We start from the raw sequence: 25687 nt of genomic DNA on the forward strand, positions 1-25687 counted from the left end.
AACTGTAGCACTTAATTCTTCAAAATTCCTAAAGAGAAGGCTTGGCTTGGGGTTTCTGTCCAGGAAAGCTGAACTGTTTTGGGGTGTATTATTAGATTTTTATGGGTCGGATTCTCTGCTTGCTCTGACAGGTGAAAAGCAGACTTGATCAGTCAAGAGAATCACACCAGAGCGAGAGGCTTGTTAAAATCGCAGAGAACAGTGCTCTGTACTGCTGGGGTGCCTGCAGCTGCCATTAGAAGCTCTTTATTTATAAAAATGTATTAATCCAGCCTCGAGCAAGGCTGTGACCACAGACCCACTTCTAAATCCCGTGGTAACTGACCCAAAAATGTCAGAACAAATCAAAAGACCACAAAAAAACAACCGAAGAAATAATCAAAGACCAGCACAAACCAATCCAACCGAGCAGCTACTACTGTAAATCAGGCCTATTAAATACGATGCTCACTGAGTCCCAGCTGCCCTGCGCCTCCCAAAGGGGAACATCAGCTGAGAAAAATCAGTTCTGAAGGATGAGTCCTAATGTAAGGAACTCCTACTGCAACAGAAATGGTTGATCGGGAGGCTTGCTCAGGTATTTTAGCTGCCACCATTAGGGCTAGCTCCTAATGGAGTAATCCAGAGAAACGTGGCTGAAATACGTAATTTCCCTGGGTGACTTTTGAACCTCTCTGTGAATATTATTATTCAGCCTCATTTCCACTCGCTGTGTAAAGATTTATCAAATCCTGCGTTTCAACACGCTTCTGCAGAACCATTTGATGTCCCTAAAAGAGAAAGGGCTGAGAAAACAGGCTAGGTAGGAAGCACCGGTCCCTCTCTTTGACAGGCACCAGGAACCTGCTGAATCGGGGCCCGTTTTTATAGCTGCTGGTGGTGGTTTCATTTCAAAGCCAAGGAAATTGCACATGCTCTTCCTGCCTCAGCACACAGGACAGGACACAGGTCTTGGTGACCCGAGCACCCACGTAATTCCCTATTTGTTTGTGGATGAGCTATGCATCTTCTGATACCCACTTGGCCTCTCTGGGTGACTCCTTCCACCAATGTTCAGGAGAACATGAGCTGTGGAACAGGGAGAACGTGGTCCTCCCTGCTCAACTCACTCACAACTCACAGCTGAGCTTCTTCACCAGTGCCAACGGGCTGGTTTGCTGGCGATGTTGGGAAAGTCTTGACCAATACTGGTGATGTCTTGGTGACATCGCCGGGGACATGAAGCGAGTCATACACTCAACAAATCTCACCAAGGCGATGCCCTGTGCCTGTCCAGGTCTACAAGGGTTCCTGGGTAAGAAGTGCCTGCTCCAAGACAAGCTTTGCTGTAAAGCTTGTCGAAGGGAAGGAGACCAGCAACACGAGCCACAGGTTTGTACAGCAGAGCCCTACTAGTGACTCACTTTTGGTCCCCATTTTCTCCACCTCCTGCAGCACAGTGGAAGAGGGATAAGTGAGAATGATGCAAATGAACAGGGAGGACAGATGGGATGCCGAAGGGCAGAAATTGCTGAGGCTCGGTGCTAGTATCTGTGAGAGGAGAGGAGCTGCAACAAGGTGGCTGAGCAGCAGCGAAGGAGGAGCATCCAGCTCTTCTCTTTCTTATTTTGTGTCTCCTGCTGCAGTAAAAACACATCTAAATGTGACAAACCTTTCACGCTACATCCTGCTGCCGGCTCCAGCTTGCTGGCATTGCATCCAGGTCCCCGCAGAAAGCTGTCCCTGGAGCAGGGAGTGGAGTCTCCCCGCTCTGCTCCGTGCCAGAGCCCGGGCTGACTCACGGCACCAGGATGTCAGCACGTAGCAGCCAGCAACCTCGGCCGGCCGCTCGCTCTCGGCTCTGCCAGACAAATAGGAAATCCTCCTCCGTGGCGCGCGGGGAGCCCAGCTGGCGCTGCTCCGCACAGGATGCGCTCAGACATCCTGCGGGCAGCTCGTCCTCGTGAGCTCGCGGGCCGTGCCGGGTGCTCTTCATCCGCTGCTGACGCTCAGCGGGGCGCACAGCTGGGAGCCAGCCCCGCCGGATGGAGGGGGGGAATTGGCTGGCCGGGTCCTGTCTGCACGCTCGTGGCATTTCCCAGTGTAAACAGGTCATTCACGGGAAACCTCTGCCGCTGCTGGAGGAGCAGGGCTCGAGGGGCCTCATCTGCAGAGCTAAAGCTGAGGTGGCTCCTCTGTGGCCTCTCTTCTGCCCAGTGGGATGGTTTGGGGTTCAGGGCAACAACAGCCCAGCAGTAACAGGGCTCCTTGCTGGCTAGGATCGCTGTAAAGCTCGTATGGCACAGACTGCTCTGAAGAAACAAAAATCCACCTGAGACCTCATTTGATTTCACTCCGATAATCATCTGCTGGGTTTGATCATGGTTCATGCCAGCAGAGCTTTTATCTGTAGGCAAATCTCGCCCCGTATATCCAGAAATGGCCCAGAAGATCCCTGAGCTACATCCCGGCAGCCCTCTGTTTTGGGCAGCCTCTTAAGAGTTGAAATGAGGACAGAAATTAAAAGGTGAGCTTGTAAGAAAGGAGCTTGGGGGCATCAGGGATCCAACTTACAACTGCAGCGGACACTGACTGAGATCGAGGGCCTGGGAAACACGGAGGAGCTTGGGCTTTGGTCCCGAATTGCTGTGACCACACGAAGTCACTGTTCCAGCAGAAGGCTCCGCTTCCCCTCTGCTGTGTCCTGAGACTGTAAGTGACGTGGGGCAGTGACTGCAAAGCACCACACTGCAAAATTTTGGCCAGCAAACGTGACAGCTGTAAGCAACACGCATTATTTCCTTGCAATCTTGCTGCAAACCCAGGAGAGACACGGCAGCTTCAGTGTGCTCCTCGTGGCAGTGACAGCCCCTCCACTGAGGAGGAGCAAGACGAAGGGAGGAAATGGCTCCGAGTAATTTCCAGGAGAGAAGGACAGAGAAGAGCAGGGAAGTGGGGGTAGGAGCGACGGATTCAGCTCTGCCCTTGTGATTTCAAGTCACTCCGGGTATTTATAGGCTGGAAATCCACTGCGGCCACTTAATCATTTGCACTTATTCTCTCCAGCACACGGGCTGTGCCGCGATAACCCGTCATTGTTGTGGCTGGGCGCCGATAACGTCGGCACAATGGGAGGAAACACCAGTGCTGGGATGGAGCTGGTGACGGTGCCCACCGGGAGAGGCAGTGAATGCCCCTTCCCACCCACTGGGACAGGGCTGGGTCACCACTGCCAGCCGGGCTCGAGGGAAGGGGCTCTTGGGGCAGAGGGATCTGGGTGACCATACGGAAGCCAGCCAGGGTCTCTATTCCCTGGTATCTGCCCTGCAAATGTCTTCTCTCTACATTTCTCTACCTCCGGAAGCGTGCTTCTAGCTCCAGAAGGCACAGAGGAGCTGCAAACCCTGCAGTGCTCCTTAACATTTTTGGAAAAGTCCTGTCCCCAAAGCTGGTAGGACCTAAAAGGCAGCTCTGAATGCAGGAACCCAGAGGGAGCCATGCTCTCCTGGCCCACTGGCAGCACCTCAGCCAAAAGAGAGGTTCACAAAGTCCTCAGAAGGCATTGATGTAGGCTCATCCACCTACGCAAGCCAGAAGAAATAACTCCTCTGGTCAGCGACCTCTGCACGGGTCTGGTCACTATCGCAATTCTGCTGAGTCCACAGACCCCATTTCCAGCCAGAATGGGTTTGAGCTGGGAGCAAAAAAAATACAGAAATAAAAGCACGGGCAGGTGGCCGTTTGGGACTTCTGTCCACACAGCACGGATCAGGTGTTGGCCCTCCAAGAGCTTTTCTGGGCCTGACTTGCTGCTGGCTTTCACCTGGCTGCTGTTCTTGCCCAGTGTGCGAGCAGAAAGCAGGCCCCCACGTGCTTTGTAGGAAGGCTAAAAGTTAGTGTATGAACATGAAAACAGGATTACTACCGAGTAGCTTTCACAAACTTGGGAATGGTGCCCAGGAGGCCAAGATCTTGGAAAGACCTTTCGAACTTCCTCGGGGTACTTAGCGTTATTTACTTTCCTGCAGGAGAGCTGGAAAAAATGCCAAACAAAGAGCTCCAACAACCCGACACCGGGCCAGGAGCTGCTCGGCTACTGCATCGCTCCCGGAGCGATGGGAGGTACAGACGGTGGATTGTGTGCCCGAGTCGGGGGGACCTAAGGAGCAGAAAGGCATCTCTGTTTGCGGGCAGGGCAAGGAATTGCACAGCAGGCTGCTCCTGAGCTCAGGAAGCATTGCACATTTTAACCCCTTACTGGGCATTTTCCGGGCAGGAGAGGGTGGCTTTTAAGAGCCACGAAGGATACGGTGATGCAGAGCTGATCTACTGCAGCAGAGTGGGTTCAGTTTTAAAGCTCGTGCATTCTTACACAGACCTTTTCCTTGGCAAGCACGAGAAGGTTACTCTCTGCTGTTACAGATCTCATCACAATCAATTCCGATAACTTGATGTAACACTTAAAAGAGGGCATTTAATTGACTGGAACTACTAATTATACTGATACCTGCAACTTTGCCCTCCTGAAGAGCTCACCACTGAGCAGCTCCAAGCTCTCTGCAAATTACCAATCCTTACTTTTGCTCCTGGAGTGTTTTCGCACTTACACACCGCTTGACCTGTTCAGTCAAAGTCTCAAAGAAATAGACAAGCTCCTGACTCCCCTTCCCTGTTCCTTCTCTTCTGATGCTCTAGCTCTGTCCCTTCTCAACTTCTCTTGAGTTTCTTTCACAGGTTTTGTCCTCCTCATTCAGGAAGGTGCTCTAAGCCACTAAAAGAAACCTCTAGGTCCCTGGTGGGGAGCGGCAGGGCACAGCTCTTTTGTGATACCTGGCAAATTCCTGCAACAAAGAGGCAAGGCAGGTGTGTGCTCTGTGAAGAAGCCGCCCTGTTTTGATACTGAAAAAGGACATCACCAACTCCCAGCCTCAGTTTCCCTTGTCTGCTGCACTGGCTGACTGCTTCCCCACTGCTCTTTGGGGACCGCATCACGGACACATCTGCCTAGGGCAGCAAACGGCCTGGGATGAGCTGGGTGCCAAGGGGTGATCACAGCAGGGACTGTGAAGAGAGACCAGGTCACAGCGAGGAAGCGAGAGGCTGGAGGTGGCATCCTGGGGCCAAAGAGGAAAGGAGCAGCTGTAACGAGAGAGGGGGGAGGCTGTGGCCTGTGCTGGTCGGGGGGCAACACGCTGAGAGATGGACTGACACCTGGACAGACAGAAAGACTGAAGGGAAGTGACTTTCATTTCTGCAGTGCAGATTCTGGCAGCTCCCCGTGATGTTATGGCCATGGCCCTTCCCACCACATTCTCTCGTTACAGGATGAAGGACCTACCTGATGACAGAAGGCTCCCGCTGCTGCCGCTGATGATTTTGCCTTTACTCCCCATGTTGGCCAGCTTTGAGGTCTTGAGCGTTCCAGTTTCGGTCAGGTCAATCGCAATCTCACTCAGGCTTCTTGCAGCATGAATCTTGGACTGGACAGGGACACAAGAGTTAGTAATTACCTAGCACTTCTTTAAAGCTCACAGAAGCAAGAAGTCATTTCACTGTGGCAGGAAACAGGCCTCCACAGCAAACTCGGATTATTTTACAAGAATAGAAGCAATCTGGCACTGCACTCACCGCTGCACTTTTTAGATTCCTAAGTGGGTGCAATTCTGGCATCGCTTGCTGTTGTTTGTTACTTTCTCTGCTTTGCCATGGATATTTTTCCCTCTTAAAGAAACTACGTATGGACTCACTGTGCTAGCACACACAATAAGAAACCTCCAGAAATGCTAACGTAATGAACTGCAAAGCCTGAAGGCTAAAGACCACCTCTAGCAACTGAATGAAGCCAGGAGGGGTCTTTCCAAATCTGCTATGAGCTCTGGACCAACACAACGTGAGGACGCGGCTTAAATGGGCTGTCATGAGCAGCTGGAAGAAAATATTGGCAGGAAAACATGTTCTGGTCATGGTCCAGACTAACGAGCAGCATGCAACACACCTACTTTGGGGGACCTCTCCAGAGCAATAACATTACTCCAGTAAGAAAACAGCCAGCCCCAGCTCAGGAACTGGCCATGCTGGGACAAGGAGTCACCCACTGTACAGCACCAGATGTCAACAATCTAGGAACCTCCAGGGGAAAGTAAACCTATCTCAGGAGAAAAAAGCCTTGATCCCGGTGGCACTGAGCGCAGAGGCCGGGTGCAGGGCTGGGCCCGCCCAGTCCTAGCGGCTGCCTTGCCTCTGCCATCCAAACCCCACTGTTGGTGGATTGCCCTCTATCTACGCTTCGTATCGCTGGCAGCATCTTGGGAGTGCTGAATAATAGACAAGAGGATCAAGCACGCTGATCACAGCTGATGGGGATGGCCCTTCAGTTACAGCCCTACAAGTACTGCGAGGATGAACTCTGCATATGGTGGAGACCTGGGTGGCCGTAAGAATTTTCCAGCCCTTTTTCTAACCAGTACAGCCTTTGGATCACCTTAAAATGGCAGCTGCTGTATCAGAACAACCCCCAGAGCTCTCTAGTCCTGCATCCCATTTCCGACTGAGGTCATCTTCAAGCGCTTCAGAGAGAAATGTAAGGAAATTTTCATTAAGCCATTGTGGAATCATCTGTCCACATGAAAAAATCCCTCCTGCCTCTTCTGAAATAAGGACCGGCTTATGTTCTGAGCTCTGTTTTATGTGTTGGTTGGTGAATTCACTTCAGCTAACAAACCACGATAACAAAGAGGAAAATGAGTCAGGAAGAAGCTTGCTGTCCGTAACATGTTGTGTGTTGCACACAAAGATGACTGCCGTTTCATCTCCCATCTGGAAATTGGCTTCTGAATCGCTGAACCTCCTGTGAGAGAGCTTGGAGTTCAGCCCGCTGCCCAAATCTTGCAAGCCTTGAGCTGCTGAGCTCCAATTAGCTTTGCCTCCCAGGGCCACGGACCTGGGATCTTCATTTCCCAGAACCCAGAAAGCTGTGGGCACGCCATGCCAAGGCTGCACGTAAATTTTTGTTTGGGAGGGTGGTGAAGACCGAGTGTAAGATCACCAGAGCCTCTCTGTAAGATCACCATTCACCTCTGCAAAGCCAGAAGAGACTCTCAGCTCTACTCGTATGTGATGTGTTCCAGCACCAGCAAATCAGGAGCTGATGGACACCTACATATCAGGACGTGATCCGTTCCCACCAGAGCTAACATGAGATGGGAGCACAGGGAAAGCTGGCCATGATGGGATTTTCGGCACTCTTTCACATCCTCAGAAAGCAGAGATCATTCGAACAAGAACTGAGGGTGAACCGAAGGCTGAATGCTCACCACGTGGAGCTTCACTCGTGGCTCTGTTACTGATTTCCTGTGGGGCTTTGGGTAAGGCACTTAAGGTTAAGATCCCAGCCATCCTCTGCCTCTGTTTGCACATCAGTGAGATAATAAGGGAAGGAAAATGTCTCCCTGTTGCACACTGTATTTCCAAGATTAATTTAAGACTACAAATGAAGACAGCACTGGGAGAGCCTCATACTGAAAGCACCCACAGAAGTACTATTATAATTTAATATTCCTGGGTATTTATAGGCTCTGCCATTACCGTTCAGAGGTACCCGAATGCCTCACAAGCTTATTTCCACAACAACCCTAAGAACAAGGGGTGTGCAGTCACTCATTTGAGTGCAAAGGCAGAGCTACCTGCCAAGATCTTGGAGCAGATCAGGCAGCCAGTACTGAGCATCCTAAACTAATGCTACAGCCAGACAAAAACCTCTCATTTCCAGCAACTCCTCCCCAGACTCAGCCCAGGGAGAAGGATAACATTCTTTTTGCTTCTGGATCTGAGGTTTCTGGTCAGAAATAGGATGCAACAAGGTTTGTGAAAAATGTTCTTCAAGCAGCTCGGGAAGGTTAGGTTTAGGTGAAGAGGAAGGCCACTGCTTTTATCTAACAAGATTTCCTCCAGCTTGAGTTTCGATAAGGAGCCTGAGCGTGAACTGCTGTTTTGTTGCAATGCCAGATCTTTGGAGGCAACAAGTCTTCAGGCTGCTGCCACCCCAGTGATTTATTCCCCGCAGATGTATATATGCTGCATAACCCTACAGTTACGTAGGGTTATGCATACCTTGAATATCCCAGGAACAGCCATACCGGTCAAACCTAACTCAGGAGACTGACTCTTTGCAGTGGATGTCTAGGAAAGGCTACAAACCCCATGTCTGTACAGACAGACCCTGTCCTCCCGCTCTGTGAGGCCGTGGTTTTCCTGTACTTGTAGGGTAGTTATGGTGGGAAGCCATGTAGTTTATTTTCACTCACATCCAGACTACAAATTAGAGCACGCTCTGGCCCTACCTGTTTGACTAGGCACCAAGGAAAACGCTGAGTGAAGGCAACACAGCTGGGTGCTGCAGTCCTGGCCAGCATGCCAAGCCAGCAGCGGCAGTAAGAGTGCATTGGGGAAATGAAATTGTAGGGTAAGGCCAAAGCCTGGCATCCCTGCAGCCCGCACAGGGGAAAAGCAAACCAAAAGAGAGCACACGGGAGATCAGCAGGGCAGAAGTGAGCTTCCTCCACAGAGGGAGCGATGCGAACCTGCTGGTGGGGAAGGTGTTGGATCCGACTGCAGTTGTGCTAACAGACTCACAGAATTGTAGGGGTTGGAAGGGACCTCCAGAGATCATCGGGTCCAACCCCCCTGCCAAAGCAGGTTCCCCAGAGCAGGCTGCCCAGGTAGGCGTCCAGACGGGCCTTGAATATCTCCAGAGGAGACTCCACAACCTCCCTGGGCAGCCTGTCCCAGGGCTCCGTCACCCTCACCGTGAAGAAGTTCTTTCGCATGTTGGGGCGGAACTGCCTGGGCTCCATTTTGTGGCCATTGCCCCTTGTCCTGTCCCCACAAACCACTGAAAAGAGGTTGGCCAAATCCCTCTGTCTCCCACACCTCAGGTATTTGTAAACATTGATGAGATCCCCTCTCAGTCTCTTCTCCAGGCTGAACAGACCCAGGTCTCTCAGCCTTTCCTCACAGCGGAGATGCTCCAGGCCCCGTATCATCTTTGTGGCTCTCCGCTGGACTCTTTCCAGGAGATCCCTGTCTTTTTTGTATCGGGGAGCCCAGAACTGGACACAGTACTCCAGGTGAGGCCTGACCAGGGCAGAGTAGAGGGAGAGGATCACCTCCCCTGACCTGCTGGCCATGTTCCTTTTAATGCACGCCAGGATCCCGTTGGCCTTGTACGGTGCCCTGTACTAACCAGAGGGGATGGGGCATCTCCTGATGGGAAGGGGGTGAACTTTCCACGCTGCTCTATCCCTGCTGTCTGCTGACTCCAGCGGTGCCGATCACTGTCGGGTGGTCTCGTACTTGGACAGCCACTCGGCAGCAGCACGAATCAGAGCCACAGCTCGTTTCATACAGGCCACCGAGCAGCAGCTAGAGAAAGGCCTGGGCTAGACTTCGTAGGACAGCACAATGGTGGAAAGCTAGATTACAGCCCATTAGCGCTCCCCTGGGCCCTGCAGTCCCTCTAGGCAAAAACACAACGTAAAGCACTTAGTGCAGACCTGCCAAGTCTCATTTAGGCAGAGGAGACTAGCTCATTCGTGAGTCATTTCAAAGCACGGGGCCAAACTGATCCCCAGTGCTGCTCTGACAGGGTCACGGGGTGAGGGAAAATCCCTCAGTGAGACGCAGGAGTGGACGGACATCAGGGACGAATTTATCCCTCCTGCTTGCAGTGATGGGGACTGGCTGCAGGTGTTTCAGCAGGATTTTTTGAAAGCCCAGGCCTATTTTCTGCCAGTTCATTCAGCCAGAGAGCCCTGCGCTTGGAGGAACGTGCTGCTGGGAATTTCCACAAAAGGAAACTTTTCGGGGCTTCTAGGGCAAACGTTTGATTGACTCGGTGCGGTCAGCAGGGCAAAGGCACGGCTTAAAGTCCTGCTGCATTTGTCTCACGCAGAAAGGAGAGCTGACAGGAGTTCTGCACGCTGACATGTTCGCTCAGAGGGCTGGGGATCTTTTCAGAGCCTGCGTTACACTTTGCATGGAGACACAGACAGAAATCAGCGGGGAGCGAGACGCTGGGAACTCGGCGAGCTGGCAGGAGTTCAACGTGGAGCGAGACCGTGGGGAAGGCTGGGACCTCGCTTCCTTGCAAAAGGAGTAAAATGCATGCGAGCTGATTTTGTTTCATTTTAAAATCACGTGAATAGGCTTTTCCAGCGGGGCTGTGCAGCAGGTCCAGATCCAACTGGTGCACAGTTATGTGAAGAGCTTGGAGTTCAAGCTTGCTTCATCGCCGTCTTATCTCCTGCCATCTAATCACTGGGGTGAAGGCTCAGCTGCAATGAGTTCCAGCAGGCTTTTTCTTCTCAGTTTATTTTTATTTTTTTTTGTCAAAACCATGTGAAATGCCAAGTTTGGACATAAAAGCAGGGGGTGTCTAAGTTTCGCTTTGAAGCTGGGGATTCATCTGAAGTGGGGACTCTGATTTAAGGGGATGGGGACCTGCGTGACTTGAAACTCAAATGTTTGCCTGAGCTCTTGAGAGCTGAAACAAAGACATTTCACATCAGCCCCCTCTAGAGCATGCTTTACTGGTTTTCAAAAGCGAAGTGCACACGGATACAGTGTCCTGAAGTGACCAGAGGGGATGAATTGAACGGATCATTTAAAATTGATGGATCTATCAATCCTGACGGTGTCACGTCAAAGCTGAGGACAACAGGCTAAAACACCAGCTCCCTTAAGGAAAAGGCACAAAAATGTTTGTGTACCATAACTTCAAAGGCTCAGCGTGACCGCTGGGATTATTGTGACAAAGCGCTCTGACATGGTCGCAGACGTGACAGATTGGCAAACGAGGGCTGGTGGGTGGTGCTGTCTGTAGGGGTGTGAGAGAGGGGAGCTCGGATTGAAACACAATCTGCCAGCAACAAAAGAAGTCACTGAAGGGAAGTCCTGGGCATTTAAAAGACCCAGTATCTTACCAAAGAAATGGGAGGAGCAGGAATCTCCTTCTGTTTGTTGCTTGCTAGTGACCTAAATACCTTGCAGCTAGATCAGCAAATCCATCTGGCTAAAAGTTAAAAAAAAAACACTAAACTTTTATTTGTGGGGTTGTTTTATTGAGAGCAACAGCTGGGCAAAACAGGGAGGGTGGTGCATCGCCCTGGTGGTGCTGGGTAGAAGTGGGGGACCAGAAACCCTTACTTGCTATCGGGTGAGTTTGCAATTTTGTCCGTGTTCATAAGCTGGTACCCACTCAATACAGCCTTCATCTGATCTGTGAAGTTTTACACCAGCAGGCTCATATGAAGAGGGACGTCTCCATGAGAAGTCTCTCGTCTGTCTCTAAGTGATCTTAAAGTGATCAAAGCGATCTCCTGCTGCTCTGGGTATGCCTAAAATTACTGTTGATGAAAAGAATTAGAGGGAATACACACGCTCCTCTGGTTTCAAGGTGGTTTCTTTTGTGTGTTGAGCGGCCCTCAGTGTGGCACCACCTCAAGACAGTTCCTTGTAAGACCAGGCTGTCAGCAGCCTGCCCCCCCAGCTGCTGTGATGGAGAGACAGAAATAATACCCCTCCCCTCATTTTTAGGGAAAATAGGATAGTAAAAGGCAAGGGACAGCAAGAAGAACTCCAAGGTAGGTGTGTAGCCTGAAGCTGCTTTGCAATCACTCCTTGGAAGCTGCCCTAACTTTATGACAGAGTTCAAGAACCAAAAGACGTGTGGAAACCATCCAGACACGGACATGACCCCATCTGTGTGCAAACTTTGGCTTCCCCACTTTGACCACAGTTCAGTACAACTCTCCCTTCAAACCTCACTCCCATAGATGTGGATTCATCACAAATTCCCTCAAGCTGGCCAAAGTCAGCAGGTATTTTGAGTTATTTTGCCCTTCTTTGACCTCACGTGGAAAGGGACAGCAGAGAAGGAGCCACCTTGACCTTGCTGGGTGCTTGGGTGGTGAGAACGACTCACACAACGCACGCACTTCCTCACCAACATGCTTACCTTGCTTTGCTTTCTGTCCAGGTAGAACTGATGTTGACTAATGGCCATAGCCCAGATAGATTTTATCAGTGCCGGACAGGCGTACCACGTATGCACAGCGATGCCACTATGCCCAAAGGTCCTCCTGGTCACAGATGCCCTAGAGAGGAAAAAAGAATGAGCTGGGGTTACGCCACGGTTTCCTCAGATACGTTCTGCCACAGAAAACAACCCCAGACCTCACAGTAAAAGCAGAGAAAAATGCTTAGAGAGCAGAGGGAAATTGTTACTCAAATCAAGACAGCCTTTACTCTAGATGACTCCTCAAGTTAGAAAGCACCGGAGATCTACCAAGAAAGATCATCCAGTTTGCCCAGTTTGAACTGGACTCCTGGGTTCAGCTGAGCTGACGCCAGCCACGGGAGTCACTGATGCCAAAGCTTGGGTGAATCCTGCGTGTCTCATCCCATGCTGAGCCACCTGCAGCCAAGTCCTCACACCCTCCGCTGCCTCCAGATGGTGGATCTCAAATATCAGGATCCTGGTGACAACTAAAGAGCCCCAGGATCAGTGGCTGCTTTAGAGGATGCGGGAGAAGCTCTTCAGGTACCTCAATTTCCCCACTGGTAAACGGATGTAGCAGGACCTGCCGTGTGGTTTGGGACATTGTGAGGCTCGGAGAGGGCTGCCTAGTGCCCTGGAGAGAAGAGTGCTACTCAGAGATTAGCTGACTGAGTATAAAAACAGGAAAAACGAGAGCTGTTTCCTCTTTGGGACTCACGATTGTCCTCAAATATTAGCAAAAAAATACAGGTTAGTTTTCCCCCTGCTCTCACAGCTGTACAAAACTGCCTGATGATCCCTCCCCATCCCTCAAATCTAATCCCACCAGCAAATCCCCTGAATGAGAGCGCAGGCTAGGTCAGAAATTGGATGCTTTCGTTACGGGCTTTGATTCAGGAACACAGATTGGGAAAGGGAAGAAGGAAGGGGAGCAGGGGATGCTATGAAGGAGCTCCACAGCCAGCAGGCACTTTGTGCAGCGCAGACGTGGAGGTGACACTGCAGGAGCTCTACTGGGCAGTGCAAGGGTTGGTTGACTCTCTGCCCAGCGCTCTGAAGTCCTCAAGTCTGCTCAAACACTGGCTCCCCTCCTGCCACCTCTCCTCCAGCATGCCCGTGAGCTACCGAGCTGTTCGAAACCAGAGGTGAAGGTGGAATGCAGGGAAGGCACGTGGGGAAAGGAAATGGTGACAGAGCCAAGAATGAAAGAAAAGCAAAACTATACAGAGAAATGGGAACTGCTGGCCAGGATCCGCTTGGGAAACGGGGGACAGCTCTCGTGTCAGGGACTTTGCAGCGTTGCAAAACGTGTTCCTGAATCAAACTGTGAAGCCACAAATCGGAGTGAAATTTCTCTGAGAAAGCAGGCCAATGCAAACAAAATCTGAGACAACAGGGATCTTGTGTCTGTGGCTGAGCCCTTCCCGTGCCACCCTGTGCATCTTGAGACAACTCCCCAGGGAGGCAGCAGGATGGAGGCTGGTGGTCCCGGTGAGGATGAGCGCGGGGCTGCCCCATCGCCATCGCTGGACGGGGAACGAGGGCTGTGCAGGGAGGTGCTCCTGGAGCCAAAGCTGGAGATGGGATTCAGCTCTGAACGCTCCGTGTTGATTTACGGGACACCAACCTCTGCAGCATAGTGGGGTACGAGGTCCTGAAGCATTAAGGCGCTCAAACATGGGCCCGAGCCTTAATTCTGGTGCCATCCTATACTCCTTTACGGGATAAGTAACCAAGATGAAGAGAGGTTAAAGGGTTTGCTCGGGACAAGAAGCCACGGGCAGGGGCAGGGCTCAGAAACATGCGTTGTGCTGCCCAGCCCTGGCCACAACCACGGAGCCGTGCTCGCTCTCCCGTGCCTGCGAGCGTGGCTTTGCTGACTCAGGCTCTGGTTTGGCTACAGGGAGAGGAATGCAGAGGGAGCACTGCGCTGGCCAGTCCTCCGCCTTGCAGGGTCCATCCCCCTTGGCCAGGAGGCTGCTACAACCTGAGCTGTGCTCCCACCACATCCCTGCGACGTGCCCGGCTGCTTTACAGCCAGACTACCCGTTGGACCCCATTGGTGGTGCTCTCAGGCTACAAAATTCAACCGCGTTGATTGCAGAGAGAAAGCAGCAGGCTGACAACAACCCACGCTGGACAGGGCTTTGTCTTTCCGGAGTTCATTCGGAGAAGCGGCACCGGTGGAATAAAAAGCAGCAGCTCTCCAGCGTCAGGAATTCCTATCCTCTGAACGCAAACGACACACGGCTGGAAAGAGAAGTTCCTCCGGGTGGTCACGTTTCACGCATGACACTGAGTCGCAGATATCATCATGACTCGAGCGTCCCGGAGCTATTTGCTTTCTCTTCCTTGCGATCTCTGCTTCCAGCAAGCTGCCAGCCTGGGCGTTTGGGGGCTTCTTGCAGCTGGCTGCTCGCAGCCCACATTTCCGATGCCTCGCCCGCCGACGAAGGTTTGGTGGGGGAAATGAACACCCCCCCCCTGCCCCAGCTCCTGCTGCTGGAAGATCTCCAGGAATATTCTCAACGTCGGGAATTGGCTCTGCTAGATTTCATGCGACTATTTACATGCTTAATATTAAGCAGATGCTCTGAGGCTCCGCTGACCCGGAGCTGCAGCCTGGTACAAACTGCTCTGCTCGGTTTTCGCTTTGATAAAACGTACCTGGGGATACGGGCACCGCTGTGTCGGCGTGACCCTGCTCCTAGCAGGGCAAACGCGCACAGAGAAGCTGCATGCAAAATTTCCCCCATAAAAGCACAGGGATTAGTATACAGATAGGCACGGGAAACAGGTGAAACAGGATCACAGCTGACTGATCAGCAAAACACGCTGCTGCCAGCAGCCCATCAAATCAGTCCAGGGAAGGGAGCCGGTTTCTATCGGCTGCATTCACGTTTACTTTGCAATGGGGACACGGATTTTAGTGGGAAGAGCTTAGGGAGCAATGTACGGGCTGGGCAGTGCCTGCTGTAACCATCCACCAACGCAGATGAGCAAGGGGGGCCGGATGCAGGCAACAGATGCAGCACTGTGCCTTCAACTCACTCTCTCCCACGTTAAGTCTCTAAAATACGAAAAAAAAAAACCAAACCACAAAACTCCTTGCTAAACAGACTGACGGGCTTTCATCCAGCCTGCCCCTGGTCCGGTGCCATTCCTGTCCGTTGAAATGCTGAATATTTATGGCCAAGGCAGCGTGCGAGTGCGAAACGGGGCGCCCGGCTCCCAGCGGGACGGGGACGTGGGGGGGGGGGGAGCAAAACGCAGCCCCGTGGCTCGCTCGGAGGGTGCCAAAGCGGAGGGAAGGGCAAAATCCCGCTAGGAGGGGAAAGGAGGGAGGCACACAACGGCAAAAGCAGCCAGCCGGCTCCAAAGCCCGAGAAAGAAGGAGCAGCCCCCGGCTCAAAGAGAGCCCCCCCCCCACCCATTCCAAGCTCCAAGGAGAGCCCCGCACGGCTCGGCACGGCTCGGCTCTCACCTGCGCGGATCGTGCACCTCCACCGAGAACTTCTTCTCGCGGAAATAGAGGTTCTCCAGCTGCCTCCATTGGAAGATCTGCGGGGGAGAAGCAGGGGGTGAGGCTCCTCCTCGCAAGCCCTGCCCGCGCCCTGCCCTCCGCTCCCTCCCGGAGCCGCGCCGGGGGCTGCCCCGCTCCGCCCCGCTCCGCCCGGCCCGGCCCCCTTCCCCTTCCCCGCTCCCCGTTCCCTTTTCCCTTTCCCCGATCCCCTTCCCCGATCCCTTTTCCCCTTCCCCATCCCCGTTCCCCGCAGGGAGGCGGGGATGGAGCCACCTCCAGCTTGCCCGGCACGCTTTCTCTTCCCGTACGGTTTCCACCCGCAAAAAAAATTAAAAAGGACGGAAAGCCGGGATTCGGTGCCTTTTATTTTTAATATTTAATTTATATTTGATTTTTTTTTCTTCCCTTCGAGGGTGGGCAGCTGGGCTGCGTGTGGCTGATCCCACAGGGCACGGGCAGAGCAGACCTCCGGGGGGGGGGGGTGAAGGCAGCCTCCCTCTGTAGGGCAGATATTTGGGGTGTGGGTCGCTATCGGGGTGCGGGTCGCTATCGGGGCGCCAGGTCCCCAGCCCGGCTTTGACCCCAGCTGGCGTCGTCTCAAAGCACGATGCAGACAAAACCAACGGTGTGGTTAATAGGGAAACGGGGGCTCAGGCTGGGTGACGGACCCAAGCTCGGGCGGGGGGGAAAATTCAGCTCTCCCGGGTGCTCGCCCAGTGCCCGCAGCGCTGAGCAGGCGTGGGTAGGTGGCAGGGACCCCTGCCTGCCCTCCGCGTGAGCGTGCACCGGGTGCTGGGATGCCACAGAGGCCAAAACCCCAAACCCACACCTTGCCCCAATCCCACACCTTGCTCAGGGGTCCCTGCTCCCGAGCAGCCTCCCCCCCACCCGGGGCAGGAGGGAGGACAGCGAAGAAGCAGCGGGAATAAAAAGACCGCAAAATAAAACGACCGCTGCGGGCAGGTCCGCCGACCTCTCCGCATCTTTACCAAAGAGTTCCCCCAAACCTAAATGTCGCCTTCCAGGTTGTTTCTTGCACATTGCCTTCCCCTGTGCTGCCCCGAGCAAAGAGGGAGGCTCGGGGCCGGTTCCCTGCGCTAGGAGCAGAGCCAGCAGAGCTTTCCCTGATTTATACTCCCTCTGCCACTACAGGCAGCTTCTGTTGAGTTCCTGTCCGACCCCCAAGGAAGGAGCTGGCTCCTGCCACGCCAAGATAAGCTGCTTGCCAGTGTCAGCACTCCGGAGATAAGCAAACAGGAGGCGTGATTTGATTTGCACCGATTAAGCTTCTAGTGGAGGTGAGATCTAGAAAATAAAGCAAGCCACAGCGGGGACCCGAACGTTTTCTCTTCGCTAGGGGCACGAGCATTGAAAATAGTTGTGTTTGTAGGAGCTTCCAAGAGTTGTCTTTCTGTATTTTGCTTTTTTTTTTTTTTTTTTCTTTCTACAACTGGATGGAAGGGTGGGGGCTGTGACAGCCCAGCCATGCTACAGTTTCTGTGTCCCCCCCAGGGCACGCAGTTGCTCGGTGCCCCCGGGGTCGTTCCCATGGTGGGAGGACGAGGGAGGAGGGGAGCCAAGAGGGACAGGGAGCTCGAAGGGAGCTCGAAGGGCTGGGTTTTACGCCGTCCTCAGAGGGCTGATTGATTCCTCCCACAGAAAAATGAATCACTGCGTGAAAGCCACGATGACCGAACGGAGCACAGAAATACCTATTATCTTCCCCGCCGAGAGAGGACAGGCTTGGGGTGAAAGGGTTAAGCCGGGAACTGCGATCTGAATGTGAATTCTGTCTCCCCTACGAGCTTCAGCTGAGCCTCAGAGGCTCCAAAAGGCAGTTTGGGGCCCAAACTCCTGCTGACAACAGCAGGGGTCAAGCAGGAGACCGTGGCGTGGGCCTCCGAAACATCCCTCCGCACGTCCAGATGCCCGTGCGTACCGCAGGGAGGGGGGAACGGGGCCGCGCTGCGCAGCATGCGGAGGCGACGTGTCCGGGAGGCGCTCAGACATGTGGAACCCATCAGCGGCTCAAACCCCGGCGGTTCACACCCTCCAGAAAATCTCCCCCCGTCCCTGCATCCCCTGCTGTCATTCCGGCGTGGCGCAATGGGAACTGGAAACCTTTTTCCGAGCTGCCGGCAGCCGCTCTCCTCGGATGCGCTGTGCGGGTAGACGCGGGGATCTCCTATCGCCACCCTCCTCCATGCAGCTCTGCCCCCGTGCCCTAACCCTGTCCCGTTTCGGCCTCTAACAAACCTCCCGGTGCTCGGCTCCTTAGCTGCGGCTCCGTTTCCCTTCGATGATTAACTCCAACTGTCCAAACACCCACGGCCCCGGGGGAGCTGTCAGCTGGCCAAGCGCAGGCGCCCAGGGCCATTTCTCGTGCCCCGGGGTGCCCCACATGGCCCCGCCGCTGTCCCAGGGGGGAGCAGGACCCCTGTAGGGCCGGTGCCGTGTGTGCCAGCCCCACACAGATGTCTCGGATACCCAGCAGTGCCCAAAACGGCATTCAACACCTACATTTTGGGCACCGGAGCAGCTCCCCAGGTCACTGCACTTTTATATCTAGTTTCTCTGTTTTCCTTGGCAGGGTAGAGAAGGAGGCAAGCCTGGGCTCTTAGGATGGAAGGGGTGAACGTGACCCCACAGCTTGAGTTTGGGTACTTTTTGCCACAGCACCACTCTCTCGGATGTGTATACGTGCATTTTACCGCTGCCATAACTGTGCTCTCCCTTTGCTGCCCAAATATCTTTCTGCAGCCTCCCACTCCTTTTGCCCGTGTTGATCTGAGAGGTCTCGCCCTTCCTCCACGGAAGGAATCCCATCTGCACAAACGTGACTACCCACAAGAAAGCACCCGCCTTCCCGTTAGTGGATCACAACCCCGCAGGAGGAACAAGGCCTGATTTCTCCTCGTGGAAGCAAGCTGTTCCCTTCGCCGGTTGCCCGGCTTATGCACGGTTTCCAATTGATGCCGTTAATTCGGTGCCAGATGCACGAGGTGCCATTAGTGGGTCTTAAATGGAAGCGTAATTTTTACCCGTCAAGATCCTTTTACCACGCCGGTGCTCGCAACTTTCACTGGGGAATAAGAGCCGCAGCAGGGAGCTGGTCGTAATTTCAGCACAGTCTCGTGGAAATGCGGCGACAACGGATGCGTGCAGGTTTTGGAGAGCCAGTTTGGGGCTTAGTTTGAGCCAAAGCATTCAAGTCCATGGCAGATTTGCCTCTTCCCACACAGAAGGGGACTGGTTTTGTGACATTTGGCTGTCTTTGGTAGATTTTGGTAGATTTCGCCCTCGTGGGTGGGAAGAGCTCTATTGGCTTTCCTGGGGTTGTGTTAGGGGCGCGGCGACCCGAACGTTGAGATGGAAAACCACAGGTCTGGGCTTCCTCAGACCAAAGGCACCTCGCAGCAGGGACAGGGACAGCATGGCCCCAACCACGCTGGAAATGAGGCTTAAGGAGAAAGTCCCTCGGTAACACAGCATGTCCCTGAGAGCACAGCTCCCCGGCCCTTTAGAAGCTGCTCTCGCTCGGAGCCTGCAGACAAGGGGCCAATTAGCGGGGCTTGCGGCGGGGCGAGCCTCTGTGATGTGGTAGTTTGGCCCCTGGGATCCCTTCTGAGGTCAGCAGCCCGCTTTGGATCGTGCAGCAGCGGGCAGCTTTCAGATGGGAACAATTTTTGGTAGTTGCCATCATTACAGGCTGCACATGAGCTCATTCAGTCCTCGCTAGATGCTTAAGGAAGTCTCCCCGAGACGGGCTTTTGAGCACAGCTGCACACAGGAGAATGGGAAAGGGGCTCCTACAAGAGAAGAGAATTGCCCTTTTTCCCTCTTCCTCTGAGTCAGAGAGATTGCACGGAGGGCTCTGATTCATCCTGACAATACAACTGGAACCAGAGCTATCGCTTGATTTTGCAAGGCTGCTTATCAACCTGCAAACATCCGAGGGGCAGCCCGGGGAATAATTGTTCCCTATCGGACCACGCGTGCTGTTTCAGATGCTCTGAGGGGGCTACGGTGGGGAAAGCATTACCAGAATTTATTTTTTATTTTTTCAAAGCTGGCAGCTTAGAAAAGGAGCCGGGGAGGGACCCGAGCCCTCCACGGTGTGTTGTGGGGAATTCAGGTGCAAGCTACAGGAATATTCTGGTTGCCAAGCCCTTCCAAGAGGCCGGCAGGCTCGCCAGGCACCAGATGTTTGCGACTGGTTACAAAGAGCTGCAGTCAAAGCCCTTCAGACGCAAGCTCCTTTTGTGAGCGCGCTTGTGGTTTGCTAGCTGCTCCCTAATTAAGCTGAGCCTGGAGGAGAGGAGGCCCGGGGATCTGCATCCATTGCAGCCGTGTGAGCCTGAAGTGGGTTTTTACCACTTTTATTGACTGTGGGGCCGGCGCGGTGGAGTTTGCACACAGCAGGAGGTAGGGTCAGCGCGAGAGCATGTGAAGAATGCCAGAGGCTCCTGATAAAGGAGGGAAGGTGTTTTTCGAATGAGCAGAGGGGAGCATTTCTGGCTTGGTCGCTCACGCCCTGGTGTGGGGAGCAGAGTTAATCAGTGCTAGACACTCTGCAGCTCGTGGCAGGGACAGGAGAGAGGATTTCTGAAAGGCAGCAAAGGTGGTTGGTGCCCAGTGCTCTCCGGATTCAGGTTCCTAAAGAAATATGCCCAAATACTCCCGCTTGGAGCAATTCTCAGGCTTCTCTGCCCCGCGGTGGGGCAGGGTCCCCGATGCTGTTTTCTGCCTGCTGCGCCCAGAAGAGCTGGATTTGGCGCTGAGCTGGGCAGTGTGCACTGGTAGACCTTGCGGGGACACAGTGGGAACCAGCAGTGAGGGGTGGTCAAACACTAGGGCCGTGGGTAACCTGACTTATGTGGGAAGCTGGCCCAAATTTGAGCAGGAGGCTGGGCCAGGGACCTCCAAAGGCCTCTTTGACCTGGATTTCTCTTTGTAAGCATCTAATGAATGACCTGCTGTGACTGCTGTTGGACTCACTGACCTACGTGGCATCTCCCAGTCCTTCAAGTCTTTCGGCTTCGTAGATGATTAATGCCTCGTTAAGCCACCCTATGCAGAAGGAGCAATCGTCCTTCTAAATGCACGGATCGCCGCCGTAGCACCTAGACTGGGCGCTCTGAGAACCTTCTAGGAAAGGCAGGGAAATAACGTGGCACGTTTCTTACAGCTCAGATGCAACCCTTTTACTCTCCTATGCTACGGGCAAGATCCAGCCCTGGAGGATATCCTGGTGCTAAAACTGGTACTAAACAATGAAACTGAACAATGAGAGTCTTTTCACACAGCTTGCTTGAGTAAAGCTCCAAACTCCCAAGTCTTTTTTTTTTTTTTCTTTTTTCATCCAGTTTAAAGACAAAGCAAACACAACAAAAAAAATTCCTCCTTGGAAATGTAATTCCTTCCTCCGAACAAACCAGCAAGCAAAATTCTAGGGTCTGAGTTATGCAGGAGGTCAGGGTGGAGGCTCTGAGCAGTCCCTTTCTGGCTTTAAGCTCTATGGCAATCACGGCTCCAGCAAAGTCAATGGCAGTTTTGTCCCAGTGATTTCAGCGGGGCCATGGTTTCCGGCCATGGATTTGTGTTCTGCCTCAAGCCAGTCCCGCTCCCATCAATCATACCTCTGTCAAACTAGCTAGGGTGAACGAGGAAGGGTTTGATCCAGGCCGAGCACCATCTCGGCTCAAACAAACAGGATCTTGTTTCGCTGGCAGATTTACCAAGAGATTTCCACGGGCTGTCACCTGTGAATTAGCATGACCCAGTGCTCAGGGTGCCCCCCGGGTCAGGAGATGAGGACGCTGCTGCACTGTAACTTAGCCCTCTCTCCTGCCATGCTTCCATTCATTCCTGTACTTCTATTAGTTTGGGGCATTTTTTTTTCTCTTTTCTGGAACAAAAAAATAAAAGGTTTCCTGTGTGGTTTGATGTGGGGAAACGACCCCACCAATGATCTTCCCAGAGGCTCGCTGTCCTCCCTTCCCCCAAGGAATGAGAGAGCGGTTTGGCTAAGCAGGACTTTTGGTGGTCTGTCAACAATCCCAGCTCACTATCTAATTACTTCTTCCCCTCAGGCTTTGGGACATTTTTTTTTTTTTTGGCCAAACAGGCAAACCGTTTCTGGTCCAACTTGAGATCCTTTTTGCTGCGTGCTGTTCTCATGGGACCACACCACCCCAACAAACAATTCTGGCCTGACCAAGCAGAAATTGCATCTAGATCTATATAATCACCAATCCGCCTTCATTTCCATTATGGAGACAATTCCCTATTAAATTTCAAAGTGGTTTTTTGGCTCGGAGTGACAGTAAAGCATCAGATCTCAGAGCGAAGAGCCGTTATTTGGACAAAGCATTATTTGCCTACATCATGTAACCTGATATTTGTGTCTATAACTGTATACAGACCGGGAGATCAGACTTTGATCTGATATCCGACCAAATCCACCTACAATGCGCACACATTTGGCAGACGCTGTTAGATGTTGCTTTGCTGTCACCATGCTGAATGAATCTTGATCGATATGTTTATAGAGAACTTTTCTTATTGATTTTTATAAATTATTTTTCTCCTTTTTCTCCTCTGCGTGCACATCAAAGTGACTTTCTGCACTGAAGATCCCTCCTTTCTGACACAATGTTCTACGTATTGCATAAAGGATGCCCAAGCTATTGCCCATGAGTCAGCTATGGCTCACTCTCATGATTTATGCCACTCTCTCGCCTGAAGATCCCCTTGCCTTCTCTAGCAGCATGACTAAAGGGGATTGGACTAGATGATTGAGGACTAAGGGATTGGACTAGACGATCTTTCAAGGTCCCTTCCAATCCCTGACATTCTGTAAAGCACATCCACCTTGGAACCAAAACACAGGAACACCCACCCCATGCCCAGTCATGGGATGACGATGCACAAACCTACTAGATTGTGTGCCTGAAAATACACCTGTGATGCAGGGTGTCTGTATATAGGGCCCTACAACAGCAGCAATCCCATACGAATGGCAATGGGCTGCCATGCACGACCTTCTGAGCCTCCTGCCCAGCCACTCACTTCAAGATGCCTCGTATTTGCAGCCACTGAACTCCTGCCTGGCTTCACCTCGTGATAGAGATGTCCAGACCTTCGGAGCAGCAAGTCCTGGTGAACTGAGACAGCATTTGGGAAGGGTGGGGTACGTGGGGAGCCTGCTGCCACTTCAGAGCCGAGCACAAGTGCTTGAGGAAGCCTCGGTCTCACTCCAGATCTCTGCCATAACTCCAGGGTGCTGGGCTCCAATTTGTTCCACTTTGTGTTGTCAGAGTGATTTGTCTTTGCATCTTGTTGAAGCTCCTGCTGTGCGCTGCAGAATCATTTAGGACTTGGCGGCTGCTTTTATAGAGAATTACCCTTTAAGACCTGAATATGACACTTAGAGCAAGTGAATTTTACTTTGATGGGTACTCCTGTATTTCATGGCAGCTGTGGGATTGACTTGGCTGCAGCAGGGGATAGGACCTGGTGCTGTAGCCTTTGTGAATGTGGATTCTTGCAGCAAACCCCGGGACTTTATGCCTGACAGTATCACCACGGTACACATACACCGAACCACCGAAATAGTGCTGGCTTGCTTATAAGACAGCAGCGCTGCAGACTATTTGTTAGTGCTTACAAGCATTATAGGTGATCAAGGTACTTACCTACCTAGACAATGGAAACTGAGCATGACTGTTGTATGACTAGCTAACGCATTTTTAAAAGTCGCTTTACCTAGTCAGTCTCCTTAGTTGCTGCCTCCTTAATTGTCTGAGATCAGCCCTGTTTGGAAGAGACACTGAGCCAAACTTCTACTAGCTTATATGAGAAGAAGTGGTGCTTACGACCTATATGCACCCTGTAGTTAATTCATCCTGATTCAAGCAAGACAAATTCCATGGAGCCAACTCTGTCTTATTCTGAGCTGTGAAGCCCTTGTCTCACTCCACAAAGTTGTTGTGTAGGTTAATGATAGTTTCTTTATCTGGCCACTGTGATTTATGCAGCCTGCACCCATACCCAGCTCCTACAGCTGTGCTGCTGATGCTGACTGTGGGCCAGATGGTGAACGGGATCGGGAACTGATCAAGGTTAAAAGTGGCTGCTCTTTTTTGGCTGGGTTACGCTGAGCTCTGATCACTTTGCTGGGGCAGTTTCCTTCTCTGGACTGGGATGGGATAGGAGAGTGGCGAAGGCCACTTAAGCTGGTACTGCTGCCAGAAGAAATGTTCACTAAATCACAGCCTAGTGCCATGCCCAGCCAAACCCCATGGAAATTCTCCATCTTGGGGACAAAATCCTACTTTCCAGCCCAATGTGCTCTGATCTGATTTATTCATCTCCCAGTGCTCTTGGCAATTTTTTGGGACAGTGGGGTGCAGTGGCAAGGCTGAGGGAGGTGCTGAGGTGGAGGCAGAAAGCAAAAAGGAGAAAAGCCTGGTGCTGGGTGGTGGGCACTCCAACCTGAAGCAAGCAGCCTCAAAAAAGGTGCTACCGAGGCCATGGTCCCCTGCATAACAGCAATGGAAAAAGCCATTTCAGCAGGAAAATGTCTTAAACTGTGGCTGCTCTTCGGTGGTCACAGGTCTGGGTCTTAGATTTTGATACATAAGGAAATGGGGTGAGCAACCTCCTCCACGAGAAGGAACAGCACGGTGAGAAACCTCACTTTATGTACGTCTCCCTCCTCCGGTGCAGCACATTTCCAAGCACTAAACCAAGACTGAATTACTGCACTATAAAATGAGCTGAACCTGCCATGACCTGAAGACTGGTTCAGTTTACAGCCAAGTCCATAATCCAAAAAGCACGAAGGATCAGCAAAGGGAAAAGAAATAAAAATGTTGAGCAGAAGGAGCCAGCAGGTAGTCCTTAACAGTCAGCTAATCACGGTGAATAATTTATTACAGCAATGCCACTGAGACTCCACTAGCTTTTAAACCAGCATTTCCTGGAAATGTTTTCTGTCCCTCTTGCATCACTTGTAAATTTTAAATATTTCATCCCTGTCTGCTATGCAAAGATGTTTGCAAATGTCTTAGGAAATGATGCTGTTCCAAGAAGAGCCCAATTAGCCACGAGGACAATACGCTGCGTCTGACCCCAGCTGATTGTGGATGTGTTACCAGCCTTTTCTGAATATACCCCGTGGCATGCCAGTGAGAGGAGTGCTACACATGCTCCATGCCTCTGACAACAGAAACCAACTTGCTGCCAAATGAAACACCCTCCTTGAGCGTGAGGGTTTGTAACACCTCTCAAAATCCTGTCTGCATATTACCAATTCAGCATTTTACCTCTGGATTGAGGGGTCTCCTATACCCAATTTCAGTCTTACCGTTAACCCTTCTGTGCTCTTTATCTTTAATGTATCACGTGGCAAGGAGTTATGCAAGTGAATCGGGCTCCCTTTAACTTATTTGAAATTCACATTTCTTTTGCCTCTTTTACTGTTCTGATGGTCTTCTACGATCAGCCAAGATAGGGACCAATTTGTCAGCTTCTTCGTCCCCAGCATTCATTAGTTTCTATAAATTTCACATCAAGCCCTACTCTCTGTTTTTTTAAGTTACTGGTCTGTCATTCCTTCACCACAGGAAGCACAAGTTTAACCACTCCATCAATGAAATTACTGACTTGACAGTGCTTCATTATGCCCTAAAGCAGAGAGGATCGCTATTTGTTCTGCAATAAAAAGGCTCTTAATTAGGCTGTTGCTCCTCCTGTGTAAATATCTCATTTTGCCTCTGGAACTGGGAAAGTTCACTCTATCTCTTGCTGTTTGGAAAAGGCCAAGTGACATCACACAGCAATCTTTCACTTTCTGGACAAAATTAATGCGCTGATTATTTTGTTCCTGCTGGTGACGAGCAGGTGATTTGTCTCTAATCAGACACGTAGAGCCACTGATTTTACCTGTGCTTTGTATTGCTTGGCAGGATGCGTCCAGCTCAGCTCTTCTTTTCACATGTGTAAATCAAGCTGTTACTGTTGTTTTGGATTTACAACAAATACTACATATTAAATTCTTCTGTAATGAGAGTCCATAGTTTTGTGGTAAAGTATTTTCACAGCATGTTTCATTTGATCTCAGAGAA

At 52.0% G+C, this 25687-nt stretch overlaps 1 protein-coding gene across 9 annotated transcripts in view; it reads right to left on the reverse strand.

Moving 5' to 3' along the window:
* Positions 1-25687, reverse strand: part of FRMD4A (FERM domain containing 4A) — a 362821-nt gene that overhangs the window by 23288 nt on the left and 313846 nt on the right. For all 9 annotated transcript variants that reach the window (XM_083819662.1, XM_083819664.1, XM_083819663.1 and 6 more), the window contains 3 exons: positions 15519-15595; positions 11993-12131; positions 5318-5459 (listed from right to left, as the gene is read on the reverse strand). In XM_083819662.1, the coding sequence (XP_083675788.1) occupies positions 5318-5459; positions 11993-12131; positions 15519-15595 (358 nt within the window). The remainder of the gene's footprint in view (positions 1-5317; positions 5460-11992; positions 12132-15518; positions 15596-25687) is intronic.

The sequence above is a fragment of the Anser anser genome (assembly GCF_964211835.1).
Source record: "Anser anser genome assembly, chromosome: 1".
NCBI classification, from domain to species: domain Eukaryota; kingdom Metazoa; phylum Chordata; class Aves; order Anseriformes; family Anatidae; genus Anser; species Anser anser.